This window comes from Sceloporus undulatus, chromosome 2 (assembly GCF_019175285.1).
Source record: "Sceloporus undulatus isolate JIND9_A2432 ecotype Alabama chromosome 2, SceUnd_v1.1, whole genome shotgun sequence".
NCBI classification, from domain to species: Eukaryota; Metazoa; Chordata; class Lepidosauria; order Squamata; family Phrynosomatidae; genus Sceloporus; species Sceloporus undulatus.
This window is the reverse complement of record NC_056523.1, coordinates 140,436,355-140,460,515: the sequence shown is the minus strand read 5'-3', so window position 1 is coordinate 140,460,515 and position 24,161 is coordinate 140,436,355. Positions and strand designations below refer to the sequence as shown.

General features: G+C 39.4%; 1 protein-coding gene across 3 annotated transcripts in view; it reads left to right on the top strand.

Moving 5' to 3' along the window:
- Positions 1-24,161, top strand: part of TMEM104 (transmembrane protein 104) — a 93,421-nt gene that overhangs the window by 55,641 nt on the left and 13,619 nt on the right. For all 3 annotated transcript variants that reach the window (XM_042449964.1, XM_042449965.1, XM_042449966.1), the window contains one exon: positions 10,053-10,146. In XM_042449964.1, the coding sequence (XP_042305898.1) occupies positions 10,053-10,146 (94 nt within the window). The remainder of the gene's footprint in view (positions 1-10,052; positions 10,147-24,161) is intronic.

The following is a 24,161-nucleotide window of genomic DNA, read 5'->3' as shown; positions in this document are numbered from 1 at the left end:
TTTAAAATATATTATTATTATTATTATTATTATTATTATTATTATTATTATTATTTTAAAAATAAAGTATTACTATTATGGGAGTTGAAGTTTGTTGTGGGGTCCTTGACTCGAGGCTATGGAATTCTGGGAGTTCCATCTCTCCCTCCATCCTCATGTTTCATTTCCTTCACCATCTATTTTGCAAACATTAGTATACATCCTTTGGATAGATGTACATGAGGGTGAAATGGATGGGGCTCTGACACAGGATCCCTTTGAATTTGGCTGCCAGGGATATGTGTGCGTGAGAGAGAGAGAGAGAGAGGCAGAGAGGGAGAAAGTGCTGCTAGCCTGGCTGCTTCAGAGAAGAGGGGAGAAGCAAAGAGAGAGCTCCAATGGAGCCCCGGTTGCCCTGAAAGCAAAAAGAGCCACCGGAAGTAAATGGGGCACATTTCAGCAGGGCATCATGGGAGATTTGCAACCTGGGGGTCTTGCGATCATGTTCAGGTTTGGGATTCCACACCAGACCAATTCGCAATGAGTTCGAACTGAGCCCCAATGTGAATTGTGTCAATCCACTTATTTAGCAAACTCACCAAACCGCCATAAAATGAGGAGTCAGTAAGGATTCAGTTCACAAGTCCCGCTGAAGGGGCTCACATTTAAAACTACCAGGTATGAAAATACATTCTCCTTATCATATCAATGCGAATGGCCCAATCTGCAGAAGCCCCAGATCTGAGCTGCAGAAACCTCGTCTGATAAACACCTATGACTTCTGTAATGAGGACATGAAGATAGTGAATTCTGTATTTTTGTGCATGTAAAGAGATTATTAGTGCTACTGCTAATGCCATCACTAGTGGTGTAGCATGTCTATTTTATTTGTGTGGGCATCAAACTAGATCCATATACTCAATTTTGGAGCAGTAAACAGAAGGACCATATTAGAAATTATTTTCAGGCTACTAAGGTAAAGTATGATTTGAACCATACCTTTAGCTGTGGGCTGTGAATCAACCTGCAGAATACTTAATTCTATCAGCAGCATATATTGACTTGCTGACTACATGGTTGCTTAAACATCTGCACAGGATTATGTGTTTCTTATTAGATACAGCCTTTGTGAAATGTTTATTTTGTTATTGTTATTGTTGAAGAGTTTGGATGAAATGATATGATATGAGTTTGGATAGCCAGGCAGACCAGGATGTCTTTCTGGCAGCAAGTTAAGACATTTTTGTGCCACCAGGCCTTTACAAATGGTTGAGGTTGGGCTGTGTGGTGCTGGTTTTGAAGTTTTTAAGGGCCTGTATATAATTTTATTTTTATTGTTTTAATACATTTTAGACGTTATAATTGTTTTAAAAGTTCTTTTATCTTTTTTACTGTATTTTAGTCTTTTAATGAGTGGTGTGTTTTAATACTGCACTAGTTATAATGCTCACTTTGGGATGTTTTTAATTGTATAGTTCTTTTAATTGATAAGTTGCTTTGTGTCCCAATTTTTTGGGGGGGAGATATCATCAGTATCAGCATCCATCTGTTTCCTCCCTCTTCCTTCAGCTACACTGCTTTAGGGAGGGTTCTTACAATCCCATTTCTCCCAACTGTGATTATAGGAAGTAATAGTATTTTGTTTGTTAAATGTCAGATATGTACCATTTTAAATGTGAAACTTTGTGCCACTCTCCTATGGGGAAAGGACTATTTAAAACCGCATTGCCTGTTTTCTGCATGTTTATGTATATTTTTTCAAGGGAGAAATTCATCAAATTCTCAAAGGGACCTATGGCCCAAAAAGAACTGCTGACATAGTTGCATCTTTCTGATCAGTATTACTGTTTGAGTTTTTCTTTTGTTGTCCTACCACAAAATAAACTTGTATGTTTTGTACAAATTGCAGGCTAAAATGTCGTGAATTTAGAATATTACTCTTTTTTTTAAATGAAAAAAATGCATTTGTCATTCTGAGTTGGAATGCTCTTTATTACAAAAAACAACCATTTTAACCTCAGGAAATGGTTTGATTAGTTGCTGTTCATTTATTCTTAAATCCCATGGATTGTGATAGCTTTCTTTTGAAACTGTAGTATTGTTGGCTTTTTTGTTTTTGTTTTATTTATTTGCTGTTCAATGTTGAACATAACTCCATGTTGCCTGCTGAAGGCAGTCGGTTATATGATACCCTTATTAATAAAATGTTCCCACATTTCTGAGATAAAGTGCATTCTGCCTTCTTTCTCAGATAATATTTAGTAATTTGTATGAAGCTTACTAATGGAGGCTGGGCAGTTAAGGCTATATATTTTTTATTTGCGTTGAGTTGTATGAACACTACATTTCTTCAGGCCTTCAGTTCAATTTGAAAATCGTATCAAGAAAGAAGATATTTTTTTCTTAATAAAGAGAACTGAAAATATCCATAATTCAGGCACAGTGATTTGTGTCTTGTTCCCTCTGGTAATGAGCTGAATGGTAGTTTCTTGAAGGAGAGAGAATGTTTAAAGATGTGCTCTGAAGCTGTTCAGTGGGAGATTATAGTGAAGATTACTTGAGAATTTATAACCATGCAGAAATGAAATTGGAAAACCATTTGAACATGGTTTACTTTTAAAACTTTTCTGACACTTTGCACCATAGCAACTGATCAGGCAGAAATCAGGCAACATTTCCCCCTTGAGCTTCCTGACCAAAATGTGTGTCTAAGCTAGGCTTGCCAGAAGGACCTTTGCATTTCTAAGCAGCAGTTGATATGAGGCAATTACATATTTCAACTCCTGTCACCTTGTTTCTTGGGGATTCACTGTCCTTTGCTGAGCTGGACCAAGGAGCTGTTTTTGCCAGTTGGTTCTAGTGCATTCTAATTTGCAAAGAACACCTGTTCCATAATTATCCACATGCCTTGTCTGTCTCTTTGTTTCAGTTCTTTTTGATGTATGAGTTAATCATCTTTTTTTGAAGGGAGACTTTGTTCATAAGAAGGAAGGACAGAGAAATGCATTGTAATTTCATAGTTAGAAGATGGTTGTTCTTCTCTTGGTATTGATCTAAGCTTTCTGTATACTCACCATGTCCATGTGCCCTGTTGTCATGAACATTCACAGTGATGTTGTTACCTCTTTTCATTGTAGTTTGAAGCTTGAGGCTACACAGAATAACTTTTGTGGATAAAATAGTGTGAAGTAATGAAGAAGCATTCTAGAATCTTATAACCACACTACAGATGAACAGACTGTGGCTTCAGGCTTGCCTCTAGCTTAGGTATGCATGGGAGAGGCCTCCCTAGACACATATGTGAAAAAACATATTCCTCCTCCATATGATCTTATGGTGCTGTGCCATAGTGAGCCTAGGTGGGTGGAGGCCTCACAAAGGGTTATGTTAACTAGAACCAATGCAACAGATGCCAGGTGGCTGTAGCTGCAGCTACTTGCTCCATGAACAGGTATGTTTTCATATCTGCACTGCCTTACTGATGTTCAGTGTGATGGAGCACCAAAAGTGGCAATTTCTTTCAAAAGAATGGTAGATGGAAGGTTGTATGTTTAACTGTTTTGGACTAGACTAAAGTTACACTAAAGGATTTGATTCCTGGACTGGACATTGTTCCTTGACCATGACCATATCTGAATAAAGAACCAATATATATACAGAATACATCCATCAAACTTCACCACAGTAGAGTTGCATTTGCTCCTGCATGTTGAGAAATCCAGGTGGGATCAACATTCTTCCCCTTATGTGATATGAGCGAGTGACTTCCTTACTTTCATAACTGTGGTATCTTGGATGAAGGCTGTTCATCCACAGTTTAAGCATTGTATGGCGAGGATGGGTACATGAAAAGTACATTTTCTCCATCTAAGTGCAGTCCCCTCTACATATATATCAAATGTCTAGAGCTCAAGCATGTATGTGTCTGAAGCTAGTAGGTGACCTGGTGGTGGAAGTGCCATTTCATTTAAGGTAATACAGACCCCATATGGACAGGCCAAAATAAAGCTGCTTTGGGTCACTTTGGAGGTATGCTGTTTCAATGATGAATGCATCCTAAGAGTTTGAAAGCTGCGCCAAAGCTGTGCTCCAGTCTGTAAGACTGGATTGTGGGTTTGGTGTGGCTTCCAGACTCATAGTATGCTTGCATCATTTAAACAACATAACTCCAAAATGACTCGAAGCAGGTTTATTTTGGCCTGTCTGTATGGGGCCACAATAAAGTTTGAGAAGAATCTTCTGTTGTCTGCCCTATGTCTACTTAATTTCAAGTGTCCTAAATTTGCTTGTTTTGAATGAGCCCATTTTCTAAGAATGATATCTGATACCGTACACTCCCTTGGAAATAAAAGATCTTTCTATACACTGTTAGCACATCCTTTTAACCCACTTAGGCAAACATAGGTTAAGTAGCTCATCATTTAACAGTCCTCTGGTGTAACTGGTATTTTGAAAATCCCTGTATAATAGTGATTGCATTCAGTAAATGGAGGAAAGTTGTTCTAGAATACTGCTACTGGGTGCAATCCAGACTTAGTAATGCAAAGGAGACCCATTTGAACTAATGCAATATACCAGTCATGAATAATGTCAGACGATGAGGGTTACAGAAATCAAGACTTGTGTTGAAAGTCTGAGGGCATTTAGTGTGTTTATCCTGGAGAGGAATAAGCTAGTAAGGGTGGGAATGAGAACATATTTCAACTACCTGAAGGGCAATTACATAGAAGGCAAAATCCAGTTTTCTGTCACTGCAGAGGACTAGATTTAAGTTAGATTTTGGTTGAACATTGGCAGACAAGTAGTTAAACTGTGGAAGTAATTATTGGAAGCTCTCTTTCATTGGAGATCTTCAAGAAAAGGCTGGATAACTTTCTGTTGGATATGATTCAATTCTAGATCTCATTGGATAGATGAACTCTGTGGCTTCCTTAGCAGCTGCCTTATAACAGTGGGGTGGGTAGCTTATGCTGAGGAGTCAGGCAAGAAACAGAATATCTGAATCTCAATCGAGACTGAATTGGGGGTGCTTTGGCAGGCAAAACATATCCAGGGGGAGATTTTGGGATATGAAAGAATCTCCAGAAGGGAGGATTAGCAAGAAAATTGAGAATGGTTAGTGCATATGTCCTTGGACAAAAGAAGCCCCCGCAAGAAGTGTACTTGGTTTTCTGTTCACATATAAGTACTAGGTCGGTTGGCCACCATAATTCCTATCAGTGCAGGGATTATGCAGATTCAGATTGATCTATCCTGTCTAATAATAATAATAATAATAATAATAATAATAATAATAATAAATATCCTGCCTCTTCCAATTGAGGATCAAGGCAGGTAACAACAAAGTAAATACAATATACAACAATAAAAACAACAAGCCCCACAAACCCCGACCCAACCCTCTCTCCCAACTATAAAATTAAACAGTAAAAAAAAAATGTTTAAAAAGTACATAACAATACATCAAAGTTAAAAACAAATCACAAATAATAAAAATAATAAAAGGGGGATTCGATTGGTTCTGGACATTATCAAAATAATAATAAATATATATTTATTACATGCTCTGGAGCTCCCTCATGCTGAGTTTACTGGATTTCCTTATTTGTTAAAGCAGTTTCCTGCAATGGGATGTCTTTATGACTGGATATTTAACATCTCATTGTTATCAATTTGGTACTGACACAGATGTTCAGGGGCAAGACCTAGAGGTAACCGTGCATTAAATTGCTAAGACAAATTACATTGCCCAGTCAGTACTCATGCTGCTTGTGAATTCTGGGAATTATAGGCCAAATGAGTAAATTTTCAGAGTTCTGTTTACAACAATGAATTCTGGACAATAAATTCTAGACCAAATGCAGCAGATAGTCTGCAGAAACATTTTTGTATCATGTCTAATTCAGGATCCATATGATAATAGCATGTCCAGCTTTTTAAAAATAAATATATTTATTGGTTTTTCACACAAAATAACAATATACATTACACATACAAGTCACTCTTAATGCATAGAAAATTTTGGCAGCACTCCTTGTGGGAAAGGGTGGTGGTGAATTTTGCCTGCAACTTTAGAAGTTTCTCAAGTACCTCAAGACTTTACTATGTTTTTCTGGAGCAGGGGTGGGGAACCTTAAACTCTGAGGCACAACCTAGTATCCTGGCGTCCCAGTCTATTCTTCTGCCCCTGGTGACCTTGCTCTCTCCCCTGTGAGCCGATTCTTAGGTGCTTTCCCAGTCAGAGAACTTTTTCTTCAGCCACCCCTAGACTGTGGCATAACCTGCCAGAAGAGATTTGACAGCTGAATACACTGTCTGAATTTAAAACAGCAATAAAGACCAGTCTCTCCCAGCAGGCTTATCCAGATGATTTTTAAGTTCCGAATTTTAAATGATGAATTTTAAATGTGGATTGTTTAATATGTGTGCATCTTGTTTGTCCTTTCAAATTGTTGTGTATTTTAACGGATGTATTTTTAACTGATGTCATTAATTGTTAATTAACTGTTAATTAGTTGTTGTTGTTCCCTACCTCCATGGGGAGATGTGGGTAATAATAATAATAATAATAATAGTTGTTGTTGTTGTTGTTATTGGCTTTTCCTCCCATTTCTGTAAGCTGGAATGTCTCTAGAAGAGCTTTAATGTAAATTTTACTGGCATTTTAATCTGGAAGAAGAAAACTGAGCCCCAATTCTAAAGCCCTCCCTTTATCCACCATCTTGAGGGAGAGAGAGGCAGGCTAGCTCCAACAGGCCTGCCTGGAAGAGGATAAACCATCCATTAAGAAGCCAGGCCCTCCCTCCAGTCCATCTCCCTTGGTCCAGGCCTCAGAGGTAGAGAAGAACTGCTGGCCCTCATCCCCTTCCCCACCACCATTCCCTTCTCCTTTTGTGTCATGTCTTTTTAGATTGTAAGCCTGAGGGCAGGGAACTGTCTAATTAAAAAGATTGTATGTACAGTGCTGTGTAAATTTACAGCGCTTTCTAAATAAAGGTTAATGATAATAATAATATGTTCAGTTAGTTATTCCAATTGGAAGAAGCTAGGAGTTTACTAGCTTATTTGCAGTTATTTGATTGCCATTCGGTAAAATATAAATAAAATGGAAATACAGCACATTTGAACATATGTATTCTTACCTTAATCCTTTTCACTATGTTTTGCATTATGCAAGGATAGTATAGCAGGCTTTTATTACAGGGAACAGGAAAGTAAACATGCATCAGAGAATCAGTGTTGGCCTTAACTCATCTTTTCCCCTCCCTCTTGCCTTGCCAATAAAATTAATCTCTCTAGGATAGTATTCCTTCACTTAATTCAATCTACTCTCATATACATTTGAAATTCTTTTTTACATTCTTGGAGTGTTCTTAGAGCCCTCTTCTCATTATTCCATTGCTTAGTTAATTAGAGACTTATAGCTGAGTAGTACTTCATTTTCTAGTGACAGCAGAACTGCACAAGAGGCCACAGCTCCTTTGCACACTGCATTTTCTCTGACACTGATGTAGTCTTATGCAATGAAAGGCTGTTGCACAAATATTATGTCTAAGCTGCTAGTCGGTCTTCTTTGTCAAGTTACTCAGCATTAGTAAGGCCAACTGGAAGAGTGTTTATTTGATCCTTCTTTCATAGCTTGTAGACTAGTAGTTTCAACCACTGGGACACGGACAGCCTTTTGAAACTGCAGATAGGGAGTTGGTCTGGAGGGGAAAAAATTTCAGCGGATGCAGTGTTCTTGTGTCATCAGTAAAGTCACATGTGTTTCAGTTGCTTCAGGGTAGGCCCCTTCCAAAGAGGGACCAAATCAGTGCAACTCTCAAATGTTGATTTTTCTATAGCTTTGTAAAAACAAAAGACTTTTGCCTGGAAATAATTGGTTGGCTGACAGGTAAAGTCATACAGGAAAAATAGAAACTTCTTCTTTGGCTATGCACACACATATCCTTTGAAAAGTACTTATAAAGTTTTCTGTATGTTTCAAAAATCAGGGACTTTGGGACAGATCCTCAACATTGTGTACAACTGGAAGGCTGTCCTCTAGCAAAACAAAATACAAATGGAGTGGACTTGAGATCCATGGATTTTAGAAATTTCCTTTAGACTCTAGAAGATCTTGTGAATTACCATTGCATCTTTGAAATCTACATATGATATTCATATGCAAAGTGATCTAGTAGCACCTTTGAGACTGACTGAAAGAAAGAAGCTGGTAGCATGAGCTTTCAGGCAGAGGAAGAAGAAATTGAGAGATTCTGTGAAGGGGACCAGGAAAAAATTGACAACACACCAACACAGAATTTCAAGCTGATCATAGGTGACTGAAATGCTCAGGTAGGTAGCAAAGAAGGTTCAGAAACAGTAGGAAGTTTCAGGCTAGGTATAAGAAATTAAGCAGGAGAGTGTCTGATAGTTATATGTAGGGTTGCCATAAGTTAGGACCTCCAAACAGGGACAAATGTAGGACAAAATGATCAAATGTAGGACACATTTTTTTAAAAAAAAAATGGAGGGCACGCAAAAAATTGATTACTTTTGAAAAAATTTTCATATACAGTGGTACCCCGGGATACGAATGCGCCGCCTTACGAAATTTCCGGGTTACGAAAAAAATCCATTTAAAAAAACTGTTCCGGGTTACGAAGGTTATTTCGGGTTACGAAAAATTTTTTGGTGCTTTTCGGCGCTTTTTCGCACGAAATCGCGGCTTTCGCTATTAGCGCCTATGGGTTTTTCGGCTTGCGAAGATTTTCGGGTTACGAAAGCGGCGGCGGAACGAATTAAATTCGTAACCCGGGGTACCACTGTAAATGCATGTTTCTTAGGCATGATCAAAATGGAGGACATTTGCAATTATTCCTAGACAGATGGCAGAAATGTGCTTCCCTTTCTGGCCAAAAACCAGAAGAGGAGGAAGAGTGGAAGAAGCAGAGGAGGAGGAAGAAGAGGAAGAGGGGAAAAGGAGGAGGAGGAAGAAGAGGAAGTAGAGAGGAAGAAAAAGGGGAGGAATGGGAAGGATGAGGTGGAGGAGGTGGAGAAGAAGAGGAGGAGGGAGAAGATGAAGAAGAAGGGGAGGAGGAGGAGGAAGAAGAGGAGGAGGAGGAGAGGAAGAAGGGGGAGGAGGAGAAGAGAGGAGGAAAAAGAAGAGGAAGAGAGTAAGAAGAAAAGGAAGAAGAGGAGGAGAGGAGGGCGGAGGAGGCTGCAAGGCAGGGGAAAAGGGCCTCACCGAGGCGAAGCCCTTTTCCCCTGTCAGGCTGCCTCTCTGGCCGACGGAGGAGGTGGCCAGGCAGGGGAAAAGGGTCTCGCCTCGGCGAAGCCCTTTTCCCTTGCCTGGCCGCTTCCCTGGCCGATGGAGGAGGCTGCAAGGCAGGGGAATAGGGCCTCGCCGAGGCAAAGCCCTTTTCCCCTGTCAGGCCGCTTCCCTGGCCGACGGAGGAGGCTGCAAGGCAGGGGAAAAGGGCCTCGCCGAGGCGAAGCCCTTTTCCCCCGTCAGGCCGCTTCCCTGGCCGACGGAGGAGGCGGCCAGGCAGGGGAAAAGGGCCTCGCCGAGGCGAAGCCCTTTTTTCCTGTCAGGCCGCCTCCGTCCCCAGCGGAGGAGGCCAAGCAGGGAACAAGCCTCGCTGAGGCGAGGCTCCTTTCCCTGCCTGGCATCCATCGCGGGGGGGGGGGGGGGCCGGGGGGGGGGGCCAAACAGGGGCGGGGCCGTGCGGACCCGCCCCAAACCGGGAAAGTCCCGCCCCCCCGGCAGGATATGGCAACCCTAGTTATATGTATCATTTAAACCTGAAATACTTCACTGTAAAAACATCAGTGTCTGAATCGTGCTAGGACAGTTTGCAAAAAGTATCAGTTTGAACTAATTACAGTTTGAACTAAAAATAGATGCTTTCAAAGAACAGAGTGTAGTATTGGTGGAGTTACGTACAGTAACTGAAGAGTTTATATTATTTTGCCTCCATCAGAAGTCACATGCATTGTTTAACTAACAAATTAATAATCTGTGGTCCAGAGAAATTCTGTTTTATTTAAAAATGTCCATGATTTTTCTAAGACTGCATTCTTTCTTTCAGGCAGCATTTACCCTTCTCTTGGGTCCATTCACATTTTTTAATGTGCAGAAAACAAAGTATCTGCAGATCATGACATCAATGATGAGGTGGATAGGTAAGTACATAAGCCTCTGCTACTCTGTGCATATCTACATATAGATTGGCACTATTTCATAGTTGGTTCTTCTTGTGATGTTACAGTATTCACACAGCTAACCAAGCACTATGCCAAACTTGACTCCCTGTTTTCACAATGTTTTTAACACCCTGCAAAAACTGTGAAAAATGTTCTTTCACAGAAACCTCAAATAAATTTTGTACCAGAGAGGGATTTCTCTTATTTTAAATATATGAGGTAGCATAGGCCTAGTCATGTTCTTTTACTTTGAAAACATTATGTACTTGCTGGCAGTAGTACGGGATTGTTCACACAGAGCCTTTCAGATAAACAGCACTTTGTAAAAAAAGAAGAAGAAGAAAAAGAAGGTTCTTTGCCACCCTGTGTACATAAAGTAAACAGAACCATTCTCTCCTATCCAAGTAGATTTTTCTTCCTCTTGTTACCTCCCCCCATTGCCAAACAAATCCTACAAGTACTTTTTCACACAATGTTAGGACTGGTTGTATGGACAGCCTTTATGTGTACAAGGTGGTGATTGACAGGCAAGATTACCAACAGCCACAGCATTGTGGTTTTTGTGTCACTTTGGCTATGATGTATTTCTTAGGGCTGAAGCAGACGGGCAAAAGCCCTGATCACTGCTGTTGTCCCAAATGTGCTACTGGCTTTTTGCCTCTCTTTTTTTGACCAGCTTCAGGCCACCTTAGGTAGCCTTGGAGTTACGTCTGGGAGGTTTGGGGGTATGCATCATTTGAACACTACATCCCCAAAGTGCCCGGAAGGTGCTTTATTTGGCCCATGTATTTCAGGTGTTAGTTTGTATGTCATAAAATGGATCTGTCGCCAGGTTTTTTTTCTTCAGTTGCTTGGTATTTTAGAAATTTACAGAGAGCGGAATAACTGTTTGTATAAAGAAATTGTTTTTATAGGAATTAAGTACATTTTATTAAAAATGTAATTGCATCCAAAGTGCATTTTCTTTTCTGTGTGTCTATGTACCTTACATAGCAAAAGCAAGTTTGTATATATCTAAGTATGATTTTGTATACGTAGGCATTGAGCCTCTAAGTTAAACAGACCATCACAGAGAGGACATACTAATAATATACCAGTTACCTTTATATTATATTATTTTGTTTATATCCTGCTTTTCTTTTTTATGGGAGAACATCTGGCAAAGTATTTGAGTATAACAAATATAACAAAAACGACCATACTTATTATTGCAATGTTAAAGATCTTATTGATTACTTTTTTGCAACATTGCTGTTCTAAAATCTGCCATAAAGCACAAATTATGGACCTTATGCTCTGCTGACTCTTCTTCAGGAAATTAAAATAAGATCGCTATCTGTTAGATAGTTAAGCAACATTTTACTATAAAATTAATATTACTTAAGAGGTATCTGAGGAAATTGATTTATAAAATAATTAATTTAATATCTGATGTGAATGATGTTTGTACTTTGCAAATGTTCATCATATGTACTTTGTGAAACTTATGTATGACCTAGGAGCATATTTTTCCCACCAAAAAGCATGAAAATTGAGGTTCTCCTACAGAATTCTACAATTTCCCTGCATGTCCAGTACAGCATGTTGTTCTGTCTCTCATACAAAAGCAGGTTCTCCTAAATGCCCATTCCTTGTGGGTTTTACAGTTCTGCCATATTCTTAACACAGTGACACAGTGTTTTTCTATATCTGGGGTCAGCTGATAATTCTTACTCTAATTTTTCTGCTCTATTTATTCCTTGCTCCAGCACAAAACATCAGTTAATGATCTTCATACCTGTAAAAACTTTTGTCTGAACTTCAGAAGCCTTCCCATTCATCACTTGTATTATGAGTTCCCATTTCAGAAGTAACTTTCAGCGTCATAGTTCAAAGCAAAAGGGAGACTGCTTGTGGCTGCAAGCTCATTGCCTCCACCCCATTACAGAGGTCAGAATCGGAGAGGAGATATGAGGCTAGAGACTACATGACCCACATGAGGGGAGTACACAGTGGCAGATAAAAGCTGTCCTGTCTTCTATCCCTCTCTCCTTTCCTCTTATAACTCTGTTAACACCATGTAGGTCCATAACACGTTACCTATTATCCATAATTTCATTGTAGTTACAAGGGGATAACCAGGAATTTTACTGAGATAAAGCTGTCTAGTGTAGAAGCTTTTAAGTTTTGTTCCTACTTTATGAAACAGCAGTTTCATAAAGCGAGAAAGTTGGGAAGGGAGGATTTCTATAATTTATATTGATTCATTTTCCAGGAAAATAGTTCAGACAAGTGAACCTTTCTTTTGAAGCCCAGGTTTCTCTGTAGAATAGTGAGATGGAATGGGCAATTGCTCTCAAATTGCTTCTTCTGCTGTGAAGAACCCAGTTAGCTTCCTGATTTACTTGGAGCAGAGAGGGGTGATCAAACAGGCTGGGATATGACTAGAGTGCATGTATTGAAAATTGCACAGAGAGCATGGTATGAACACTAGGAGGAGCTCATTGACAGGTCTAATTTGTGGCAGTGACGACTCAAAAGAAACATCACTTTTCCACCATGCCTCTGTCCTCCATGCTCCTTGATGGGAAATTGTGATCTCATTAAGTAGTATTGAAAATGAAAACGTAATCACTTCTTGGCTTATCTGCTCACTTTTGATTGCTCAGGCTTCTTTCTGTGTAGGTACATTAAAGAGACTGCAGTGTTTCCTTTGCCAACCTGCCAACCTTCTACATTGACATTGTAAGATCATTAAACCTTGAGATACAAGCCAAGCTTTACCTAGTGAAGAAACTAAAGGTGAAAGTGGTTTGCACATGATGTAGAAGGGAAACCTTTCATTACTTTGATTCTTGATCAAAGTCGGTTAAGGATAAGCTACTCACAGATAAAACTGACTGGCTAGGGTAGTGACTTGCTTGACTTCAGTTCAAATTACATTGCTGAGTTTTGCCTCTATTTTTGCAAGCAGCAGTCATTCTAAGAAGTTCTGAGTATGTTTATGTCCCTTTATTCTTATCGGTACCTGTTTTCTCCTTTTTAATATCAGAGCACACCTACTCTCTGGTGGAAGTAGTGATCTTACTAAGTAAAGATGTGTGAAAACTCTACACTCTTCTCATTTTGCTATTGACAACTCTCTCACAGGCCATGAGGAGGGAGACAGAGTTAAAGGACACTTGTACTAAACACAGGCTTTCAGCAGAGAAAAGCACTTTCAGGCCCATTGCAAGACTGATGCCAATGGAAGTCATCCTGAGCTTTCATACCAAACTCTGTGTCAGGCAGGCAGAATGAAATTAGAGTTTTGTACTGTTAGCAGTTATACATGTGTTACTGATTCCGAGAGGACTGAAGTACCCTCTCTTGCTTGGTAGTGGGATTTATGTTCTTTGAAGTCTTCTGAAGTGAACAAACTGGAGGTTGGAATCTCTTGAAAGCAGAGCAAGACTTTTTGGGAAACTGACCCATTTGAGGAAATTCTGCTTTAAAACTCAGGACCTAGTGTGTTTTTGTAGGAGATGCAGTGCAGTCACACTTTCATTCAGGATGGTTTCAGGGGTTTGTTAAATTAAGATAACCAAGGTTTAGAGGATTATTATTCTTGACAAGAGAAAGATTGCAACATGTGAAGAGTATCTTTGGGACTTAACATTCTTCAGTGAGTGCAGTCACTTTGTTTTGAAGTCAGCCACCTACTAAAACATCAGGCCAACAATATTTTATAAGAAATCCTTGAAATCATTAGGTCTTCAGAATACACATTTGATAAAGTCAGCAGCTCTGACAGCTGGGATGGAATCTGTTAGCTGGGCCTGTGGGGTATGATCTGGAAACAAAGGCTGGCATGATGAAATAAACTCTCTGTCAAAACAAATAAGAGGAATAAGGGCACTGGGACACATCACCTGAAGTGAAACAAGCTCCAGATAAAAGTATTTCACAACACAGACACTTGGATCCATATTTGTTCCTCTAGAGATCTTTGTGTGTCGATCAAAACAATAATAAAAAAGCCTGTCCTCAAAAGTTGCTTTGATTTTGCATTAAACCTATTTTATCTTCAATAATTCTGTTATTTTTTGGCTCAAGCTTTAATGCAGTCATTGAAAATAAAATATGCCTAGATGGCAGTGTTAAAGTTCTTTCACAAAACTTCTAATGCAAGCATGATTGTTTAGTGTTAGAGATGGATGGAGTGAAAGTAACATTAATAACTACAAACTGCAGTGTTGGTTGGATTTAAACACCTGATAAAAGTTTTTGGCATAAATGGTGTGCTCTCTCCATTCTGAATACATATTGTTGGTAAACCCCAGATGTTTCTGTAGTTCTTTAGTGCAGATCAGAGTGGTGTGTATTCTGTGATTCATTTGCAGCTGAAGGCAGTGGCAGAATGCTGCATTGAGAACAGTCTTTTTTGTGATTTTTTCAGCATTCTTTTTAAAAATAAATTTTAAAGTTGCAGTGGTATGTGGAAAGGTATCAATCAATACTTGATACAAATTTAGAAGCCAGATAGAATGGGTGAATAAGATTGCTACTGGTTATGTATAGAGCCACTGCCCTGCATTGTTCCTGACCAGCAGACATGGGTTAACAGTAACTAGGCATGTCTGTATGAATTCCATTTGCTTAAATTTGCAAAAGTCAAATAATATATAAGCCAGTTTTTCTTAGTGCAGAACCTTGCTGTCATTAACTGAAAGTTGTTCAGGTAGCGATGCTTTTTGATTAAAACCAGGTCAGCAGTGATCAAAACACTTTTTAACAAATTGGATTGCATGGCACAAAGAAAATAGTATTTCCTCTAACTGAAATCATAACTAGTAACACACAGCACATAAATTCAAGCTCATAGAGATTACGTAAGAAATGATGAAGTAGAAAAGCAGATGATCATCAGTTAATAACTGAATCATATAATCATAAATTTGACAAAGGAAATCATTTTAATAATAATAATAATAACAATAACAACAACAACAACAATAAAGATTTATTTCTAGCCCTCCCAATCACGAAGAATCTGGGCAGGTTACAACAGTAAAATACATCAAATTACAATACATTTTTAATACATTTTAGTTTGTAATAGTATTAAATAAAAAAGAGATTTTACTAATTACATTATGACTATGCTCACTTCCAGTTACCATTTCATATCTCCAACATCTTTGTCACACACCTTCTCCCTTCTTCTCAAACCCATGCAGGGATATCTTAAGGGCAAAACAAGGTGATTCTGAACAGGGGCCCGCTTCTTAGGATCCAATAAATCCTCTAAGGGCAATAGTCTTAGTATAAACAAAAATGACAGAAGTTTTATTTTCAACACTACTATTTGAAATACAAACAATACTATGCTGACTCTCTATAGTCCATACACATTACAGTTTTACATAGTGGGCCCTTGGTATCTGCTGAGGTTTGGTTCCAGGACCCTTCATGGATAACATGCTCAAGTCCCATTAAATACAATGGCATAATATAATGGCGTCCCTTATACAAAAATGGAAAATCAAGGTTTGCTTTTTGAAATTTATATATTTTTTTAAAAATATCTTCAAGCCATGGTTGCTTGAATCTGTGGATAAACAATCCATGGATAAGGAGGGCAGACTGTAGTTCCCTAAACTTCCACTAAATTCTATGAAGCTCCTCTCCAACTTGCCAGAACTCTTAACTCATTATTAGCCTTCTTTTCTCATCTGGTCTAATCCCTAACTGAAAGTACTCACTATATTTTCATCTTTTCCCTAATAGGCAGAAACCCTGGTTTCCCCAGCTCAGTATATGTCCATCATACTTCCAGCTAGTCATAACCTTAATTAACTATTCCTATCTTTGTCTGAGCTTGCTGTTTCACTGCTGTTAAGTGCCAAAAGTGTGCTTCTGGTCCTCTGCTTCTCCACTGTTAACTACCTCTCTTGGACTGTGTCATTTACACAGAACTGGGGTTAGAGGCTGACTTGATTTGGTTTGAGCACAGAGTTTACACAGTCCTGACAGATATAATTTTGCTTAGATCACTGTCCATTATTCCCAAAGTCAAGATGTTCCAGGTTTGAATTTCTGTTGTCCAGTGAACCTGATATTATGGCCTGTCTAAACATGTCTAAACATACACTTTGTGTATGGAAATGAAGTTGCAGGTCCAATTTTAACAATGGCCGTTACTGCACAAAGACTAATTTGTAATTTGAATTGACATCCTCACATACCAGTGGCATGTATACCTGGCTTCCACTCCATCAAATAAATCTGAGGAAGTAGACTGAAGTCTACAAAAGCTCATGCTGCCAATTTCTTTCTTTCAGTTAGTCTCAAAGGTGCTACAAGATCTCTCTACATACTAACTCTAGTGTTGTTCTTTATTGTGCACACACATGTGCAAGAGAGCTTACCAAAAATACCCTGAAGGTACCAGAACCTGTCTAATCCTGGAAGGTAAACAGGGTCAGCCCTGGTTAGTATTTGACTGGGAGATGGCCAACAAATGCCAGGTGTTGTAGTACATGTTTTAGAGGAAGGAACTGGCAAACTAGTTCTGACTATTCCTTGCCTAAGAAATTCATTAGGTTGATGTGAATCAACAGGCAGCTTGAAGTTGCACATGCACACACACATGTATATATACACACGTACATGGCAAGTAAAGCCATGTGACTTGCATGTAGTGTTAGTAAATATCACTGATACAGCATTTTTAATCTGTTCCTAGGATATTGGTGAGTGCATTATAGTATCAGAGTTCTCTTTTCTTGTCAATTGCCATTTGAAGCAAGTGGGTTCTTATTAGGCATAAATAAAGTTGTACCTAAAACCAGTACTATACAGGCTACTGTGATCCATTTTGAGTGAAATCTCATGTTGTCTGTGCTGAGTGTTATCTTTTGTGCCTATGATGGTTTATCATTTCTGAGTAAGAGGGAGCTTATTATGTTGCATGAAACGCTATTTCTTTTTACTAGACAACAGTGTTGTCTTATGAGGGAAATAAATTGTTTCTGGAAGTTTTTCTTCCCCAATATTTATGTATAAATGATTGTCATAATGATAATAAACTATTCCCATTGTCAAAGAAGGAAGGTCTGGAAACAATGTGTATATTAGCTGCAGTAGCACAGAACAATACTAAGAAAAACATTGCTTATCAAAGTAAATTTTAGAAGGAAATGTTGCTGAATTTATCTCTACATAGGATTTTGGGGAGAATGATCAAATAACCATTGTTCTGCTGTCACTGAAGAGTTTGTAAATCTTGTTACAAGTCCTTCCATCTTTAAAACAGCATGATTATCATTAACAAAAATGGCAGAGCCTTTTAACATGTTGTGAAAAGACCTGGAGTTGTACAAACTAGAAAATGGTAGAACAGAATATGAGAGAAAACCCTGCTAGAAAACTTGATTTCTAAAGGAACACTGTTAAACAAAAAGTTTGAGGATTTACAGAAATTTAATTTGTGATACTGAATGAAATAGATAACTAACAAGAACAAATCACACCTTAAAGACATAGGGCCTGAACAGACAGGCCAAAATAAAGCTGCTTTGTGTCACTTTGGAGGTATGCTATTTAAATGATGCTATCTTACTTTTCACATCAGCTGTATTGTTTTCCCTGAATTTTTTTATTTCTTTCCTCATTATTTCTATAAATCTCTCATCTTTAAGTAAGTTTTCATTTAGTCTCCAAGTCCACTCTTTTTTTCTATAGTGCAACTCTAATGTTAATTCAATCTGATTATAATCCGACAACAATCTAGGCGCAGTGTCCATCTTTTTAACTTTAGTAATTAAGTTTTTTGATGTAAGGAACATATCTAACCTTGATAATGAGTTATGTGTCCCCGAAAAAAAAGTAAATCCTTTTTTATTTTCATATAAATGTGATCATACATCTACCAATTCATGTTCATCTATCATTTCAAAACAGGAGTTTGGTGGCTTCCCTTGGTTATTTTTCTTTGACTGTCTGTCTCTTTGGTTTTAGAATGCCATTAAAATCTCCTGCAATTATAATATTGTTTCCTGTACATTTTATTCATTCCTTATTCAATTTTTTGAAAAATGTATCTTTCTTTTCCAAAGGAGCATATATAGAAACTATATCTTGTGCCACGCCACCAAGAACAAGAAGTGGTCTGTGGGTGGCTCCTGGGCTCCCCCAAACGCTGCCTCCACACCGCCGGTTGAGGAGATGGAATGCTGGGGGGCTTTATGGCCTCTCCCGCGCCTCTTCCACCGTGCCGCCAAGAGCAGCAGGTGGTCCATGGGGGCTCCTGGGCTCTCCCAAACACTGCCTCCGCAGATTGTGAAGTGTTTCAGTGGTTAATCATTTTTCTGCACTGTAGTAAAATAAATGTCTAGAAACATACAGGAGAGTCACAGATCATGAGAAAAACACACTTGGTGTGTATGAATTAAATTGCAGTGTATTAATGAGGAAAGTATTTAGTTGCAACTTGTTGCAGCTGGGACTCATAGCAGAGATTAGCGCTGGTTGCAGAGAATGTGGCCAACATAGTTATCACTATTGTTCATTTCTCATTGCCACTTTCAGTGATGCCCTCAAATGTGATGTCTTCAGGCAAACCTTCTCAGTCCTTACTGCCTTCCATTTTTAAGCTGTATGTGGAGAGATCTTGTAGCACCTCTGAGACTAACTGAAAGAAAAAAGTTGGTAGCATGAGCTTTCCTAGACTTCAGTCTACTTCCTCAGCTGCACTTAATGGAGTTGAAGCCAGGGACAGACCTATATATGCCATTGGTATGTGATAATGTCAGTTCAAATTCAAAATCCTTTGTGTATGGAAATGAAGTGGCAAGTCCAGTTTTAACTATGGTCATTTGTGAACAAAGGCATTGGGAACTAGCCTAGGATCCAAACAAACGGTTTTGTTTTTTCAAGCTTTTCTCCTTGAAATCTTGTTTTCTTTCAAGAGGAGCTTAATAGAGAATTTCAAAAATCACTTCTATTCCAGTATTATATTGCTTAGAACCAGTGGAGTGGAGTGGTTTGAGCACTGAGCTACTACTCTGGAAACGTAGGGTTCAAATCCCCCCCTTAACCATGGAAAGCCATTGGTGACCTTAGGCAAATTACACTCTCTCAGTCTCTGAAGGACGCACGCAAAGGCAAAACCCCTCTGAACACACCTTGCCAAGAAATCCCCATGAGAGGTCACCATAGGGTCACCATAAGTCAGAAGCTACTTGAAGGCACAGAACAACAACTATAACGCTTATTTCAATCCAGAAAAAATATTTTAAATACAGGACAGTTGTTTTAAAATAATAACAAAAGCTAATCTGTTTGTTTGTTTTTTTGCCCCAAACTTGTCTATCTCCCTCTTTTACATTCTACATTCATCTTCCCTCTTGATTCTGAGCTGGGGGCTCTCAGGTTTTACCAGCTGATTAGTAACAGCTAGTTGCAGGTTTCTTTAGGCCATCATCCAACATTTTGTAATCCATAAATGGTGTATAGAAGTCACACACACACTTTTTTTAAACAAGTTCTTCACCTTCCTCTTGAAGGACTGATTTAAGTACCTTGCTCTTTAAAATTAATGCTATTTAAAGAGCACAGTATTTTTTAGGTTGAATGCTTTTAAATCCCCTATTACCTGTTTGGTAACAGTAGCAGGATTTCTCTGCACTATGCTGAACAAAGGCTGAGTAGGGAGATCCCAGCTCTTAGCTCTCATGATGAAAGTCCAGGTTATTCTAAGTGCTGGAGGGAGAAGGGGTAGAAGAAGCTGCTTAGAGGCTGGGTGGAGAATCTTCATGGGCTAGAATTCCCTATTTGTACTCTGCTGTTTTTAAGACCTGTTAGACCTCTGTTGTTTTTCCTTTGCACATAATATATTTGCAGTAGGAATACAGTGAGATTTTTCATTGCAGGCCCATGTTTGTTCCCTCTGGTTAATCTCTGAGCCAGAATGACACAATCTGCATGCACACAAGGGGATGTACAATGCTGGAAAGTCGGGGCCATAAGAAGCTTCAAGAATGTTTAACTGATGAACTTTTCTCACAAAGTGTGCTTTTTCCTTAGTCTCTTTTAGAGGGGACACCAGCAGCTGACATGGTTCTTGGACATGAATAATGCAGTTGATAGAAGAGAAAAGAAGTATATTCACAAAGTCAGAATTGGATACATACTATGCTTCTCCATGCTTTCATTGCTTTTTGAAAAATATGTTGAAGAACTCTTTCTCAGCATTGTCTGCATGGTGGCTAGAGTGAAATGGTGCCAGTTTGATTTAGCCCTCTGCTAGTTTCCAATGAAAAATCCAGACTCTCATATGCTGGATTTGGCTGTTTAAGATAAGTGAGCCTTTAAGAAGAGAGTGTTTCTTCTATGTAGAAAGATACAGTTTAGTAATTTAGTATGCATGGGTCACCTGTTCCCTTTTCAGCTACAACATTCAGAGCATCTGCTCTTATTTCAATAGTCATGCTTTCAGGGTAGGAAGGAGAAGTTAATTCCAGTTTAAGTAACCTGACATCCCATAGCATCTGTAATAGCAGGTTTTCTTGGCCATCCATTCTCAGAAATTGATGATATTCCATGGACTTCTGTAATGCGCCCTACTTGGGGCTACCCTCGTGCCAAGTTTGGACTCTCCAGCTGGTACAAAACATGGCAGAAAGTTTGATCATCACGCCACAGTGTTATACGGCAATTGCCCTGTGTTAACCTATCTTTGCCTGGAGTTTTAACACACAACATTGAAGCTCTCTTGATGCTGTACTGTGCTGCACCAGTGTTGAGCCATTTGGAAATGGAATCTTTTCCCACTTGAAATAATAATAATAATAATAATAATAATAATAATAATAATAATAATAATGTTTTATTTCTATACCGCTATTCCAAAATTAGATCACAGCGGTGTACAAAACATTCAATATACAATACAGGATAAAATACAATGATCAATCCACAATTCATACAAGGTTAATAAAACATTAGAGAATACACATTCCATATTAAAACCAATAAAACACAACCACGCCAGCTGGAATATTTGAAGTTATCACAAATTATAGGGAAGGATTATGTTAACATGGGACTTCAGGGAAAGCTTGATGAAATAAAAAAGTTTTCAATCTCTTTTTAAAGAGATCTAAAGTGGAAGTGGCACGGAGATCCTCTGGAAGGGTGTTCCAGATCCCAGGTGCCGAGATGGAAAAAGCTCTCTGTGTGGTTGACTTATATCTGGAGGAAGGGATTCTCAACAGATCCTTACCAGATGACCTGAGAGTGCGGGGCGGATTATATGGGGAGAGGCGATCCTCCAAGTACCCTGGGCCCAAGCCATTTAGGGCTTTATAGGTCATAACCAACACCTTGTATTGTGCCCGGAAGCGAACAGGCAGCCAATGAAGGTCTTTCAAAATCGGTGTTATGTGGTCAGCCCTGGAACATCCAGAGACCAACCTGGCTGCTATGTTTTGAACTATTTGAAGCTTCCGAGTTTGGTACAAGGGTTGCCCCATGTAGAGCGCATTGCAGAAATCCAATCGAGAGGTTCCCAGAGCATGTACCACAGTTTCAAGGTCCCCCCGGTCGAGGTAGGGTTGCAGCTGGCGTATCAGCCGAAGCTGATAGCAGGTGCCTCTGACCGTCGCATCCACCTGAGAAGTCAAGTGGAGCGACGAGTCCAGGAGCACCCCCAAGCTGCGGACTGAGTCCTTCAGGGGAAGCGTGACCCCATTCAGGACCAGTGGACAAATTACCTCACCCCGACCAGGAGAGCCTATCACAAGTACTTCCGTTTTCTCTGGATTCAATCTGAGTTTGTTTTCCCTCATCCAGCCCATTACCGACTCCAGACAGGCATTTAGAGGAGAGATGCCATCTCTAGTCACTGCATCAGTCGGAGACACAGAGAAACATATTTGGGTGTCATCAGCATACTGATAATACCTCGCCCCGTGTCTCCGGATGATCTCACCCAGCAGTTTCATGTAGATGTTAAATAGCATGGGGGACAGAATGGCTCCCTGAGGGACACCAGATGTAAGTTCCCTCCTGTTGGAGCACACGTCCCCCAGCTGCACCATCTGGAATCTACCCGAGAGGTAGGAACGAAACCACTGGAGTGCAGTGCCCCCGATTCCCAGCTCCCCCAGGCATTCCAGAAGGATACCATGGTCAATGGTATCAAAAGCCACTGAGATGTCCAAAAGCACTAACAGGGTCACGCTTCCCCTGTCCATGCCCAGACGGAGATCATTGACTAAGGTGACCATGGCAGTCTCAACTCCATAGCCCGCCTGGAAGCCGGTTTGAAATGGGTTAATCTATTAATGCTCCCCTTTTCCCACTGTGCTTTAGTAACTACTTAGAGTGCAAGTGTGTTGTTCTGCTTTGTTTCAATATTGTAGTTATAGTGGGTGTGGATTCTTCACCTCTTCCTTGAGGATTCTCCAGGGACCTCCAACAGGGTAAACTCAAACTACTTCTCATGGTTGGGCTGGATGGACACCAGGATTTCCAAGAGTTTGTATGAGAACTGTGCCACGTTTGTTCTCTGTTTCCCTGCATTTTTTAAATATTATTTTTCTTTAAAAAGGGGGGGGGGGCAAAATAATTCCAATGTATTCCTGCCACAGAAAAACCACAGAGTTCAGGAAATTTTAAAGACTAAATAAGAGTAATATACTAAAGCAGAACCTGGCAAATATTAGTTCACAGGGAAAGCATAGGAAACATTATTTTAGAAGTTTGGTGCTGTGTGTTCATCTTTTCAAATTGGGTGGAAATGGGGGTGATTCTATAATAGTATCATTATGTAATTGTGCAATTGCACAATTAAAACATCTCTGTTTTTTAAAGCACCAATCATGGAGCGGGAGGTGGAGCACACAGAGTAATGACATTGCCATATTGCAAATGGAAGAAAGACACATAGGAACTCAGGCCATGAAGCACAAATGCAATGATGGTGTGAAAAGAGTGCATTGCCATCCTTTTCCAAGCCCTCAAAGGGGAGGCAAAGGCAAATCCTCGCTGAACATACCTTGCCCAAAAATCCCCTAATATCTTTGCCTTAGGATCACCATAAGTTGGAAGTAACTTGAAAGGCACAGAACAAAAAAAAGTGTGGATGGTTAAAACAGAAGAACGCAGGAGGCATGTGCCTATGTTAAAGCAGAAAAACCATTACCAGGAGAAATAACTTTCCAATTTCACGAACTGTATGTGATTCCTCATATATAACTTGTGTGGTTGTCCCTATCACTTAACAGGCCTCTGACTGTGCTTCCAGAGAAACATGCTCTAGCTGACCTTTTTCTTTCCAGAGCCTACTGCTTCTAACAAGCCAAGCTGTTCCAATGGTACCATAACATCTCTCTTGATTCTGAGAGTGATATATTTACTACTAGTTTCAGTTACTGCAGCACTTGTTAGTCTGCTGTTCTTGCCAGTTCCATGTACTAAAATGCATGCCTTCTTTTTATGATGGCTTACGCAGCAGAAGCCTGTGACTGTAATATCCAGTGAAGGAAGAAACTATGCCACCTAAAGGAGAGTTGGTGTATAGCTTAGAATGAGTTAAGACAGGATTGTAGTAGTCTTGGTGTTTATTGAACTTGATAAACAGAAACCTATATAAGATTATTGTAAAGGAAGCATAACAGTATTTTCAAAAAATTGTTGTTAGACCAGTGCTTCTACTTTAGAATTACCTTTGGTGTGTGTAAAGACCATCACAGAACTTTCCATGTAACTTGTGGCCCAGTGCTAGAAATCCTATTTAACTATAGTATATAGACAAAAGGTTTAAGTCTCTGAGGCTCCCCCCACCCCCGCCCACAGCAACCTTTCTTTCTTTCAGAAGGAGCTTAATAAAGACCTTATAAAATCACATTTATTCCAGTAGTATGATGCTTATTTCAATGAAGAAAAAATATTTTAAATGCAAGTCAGTTACTTTAAAAAAATAACAAGAGCCCATCTGTTTTTACGTTTAAACTTGTCTATATTCATCT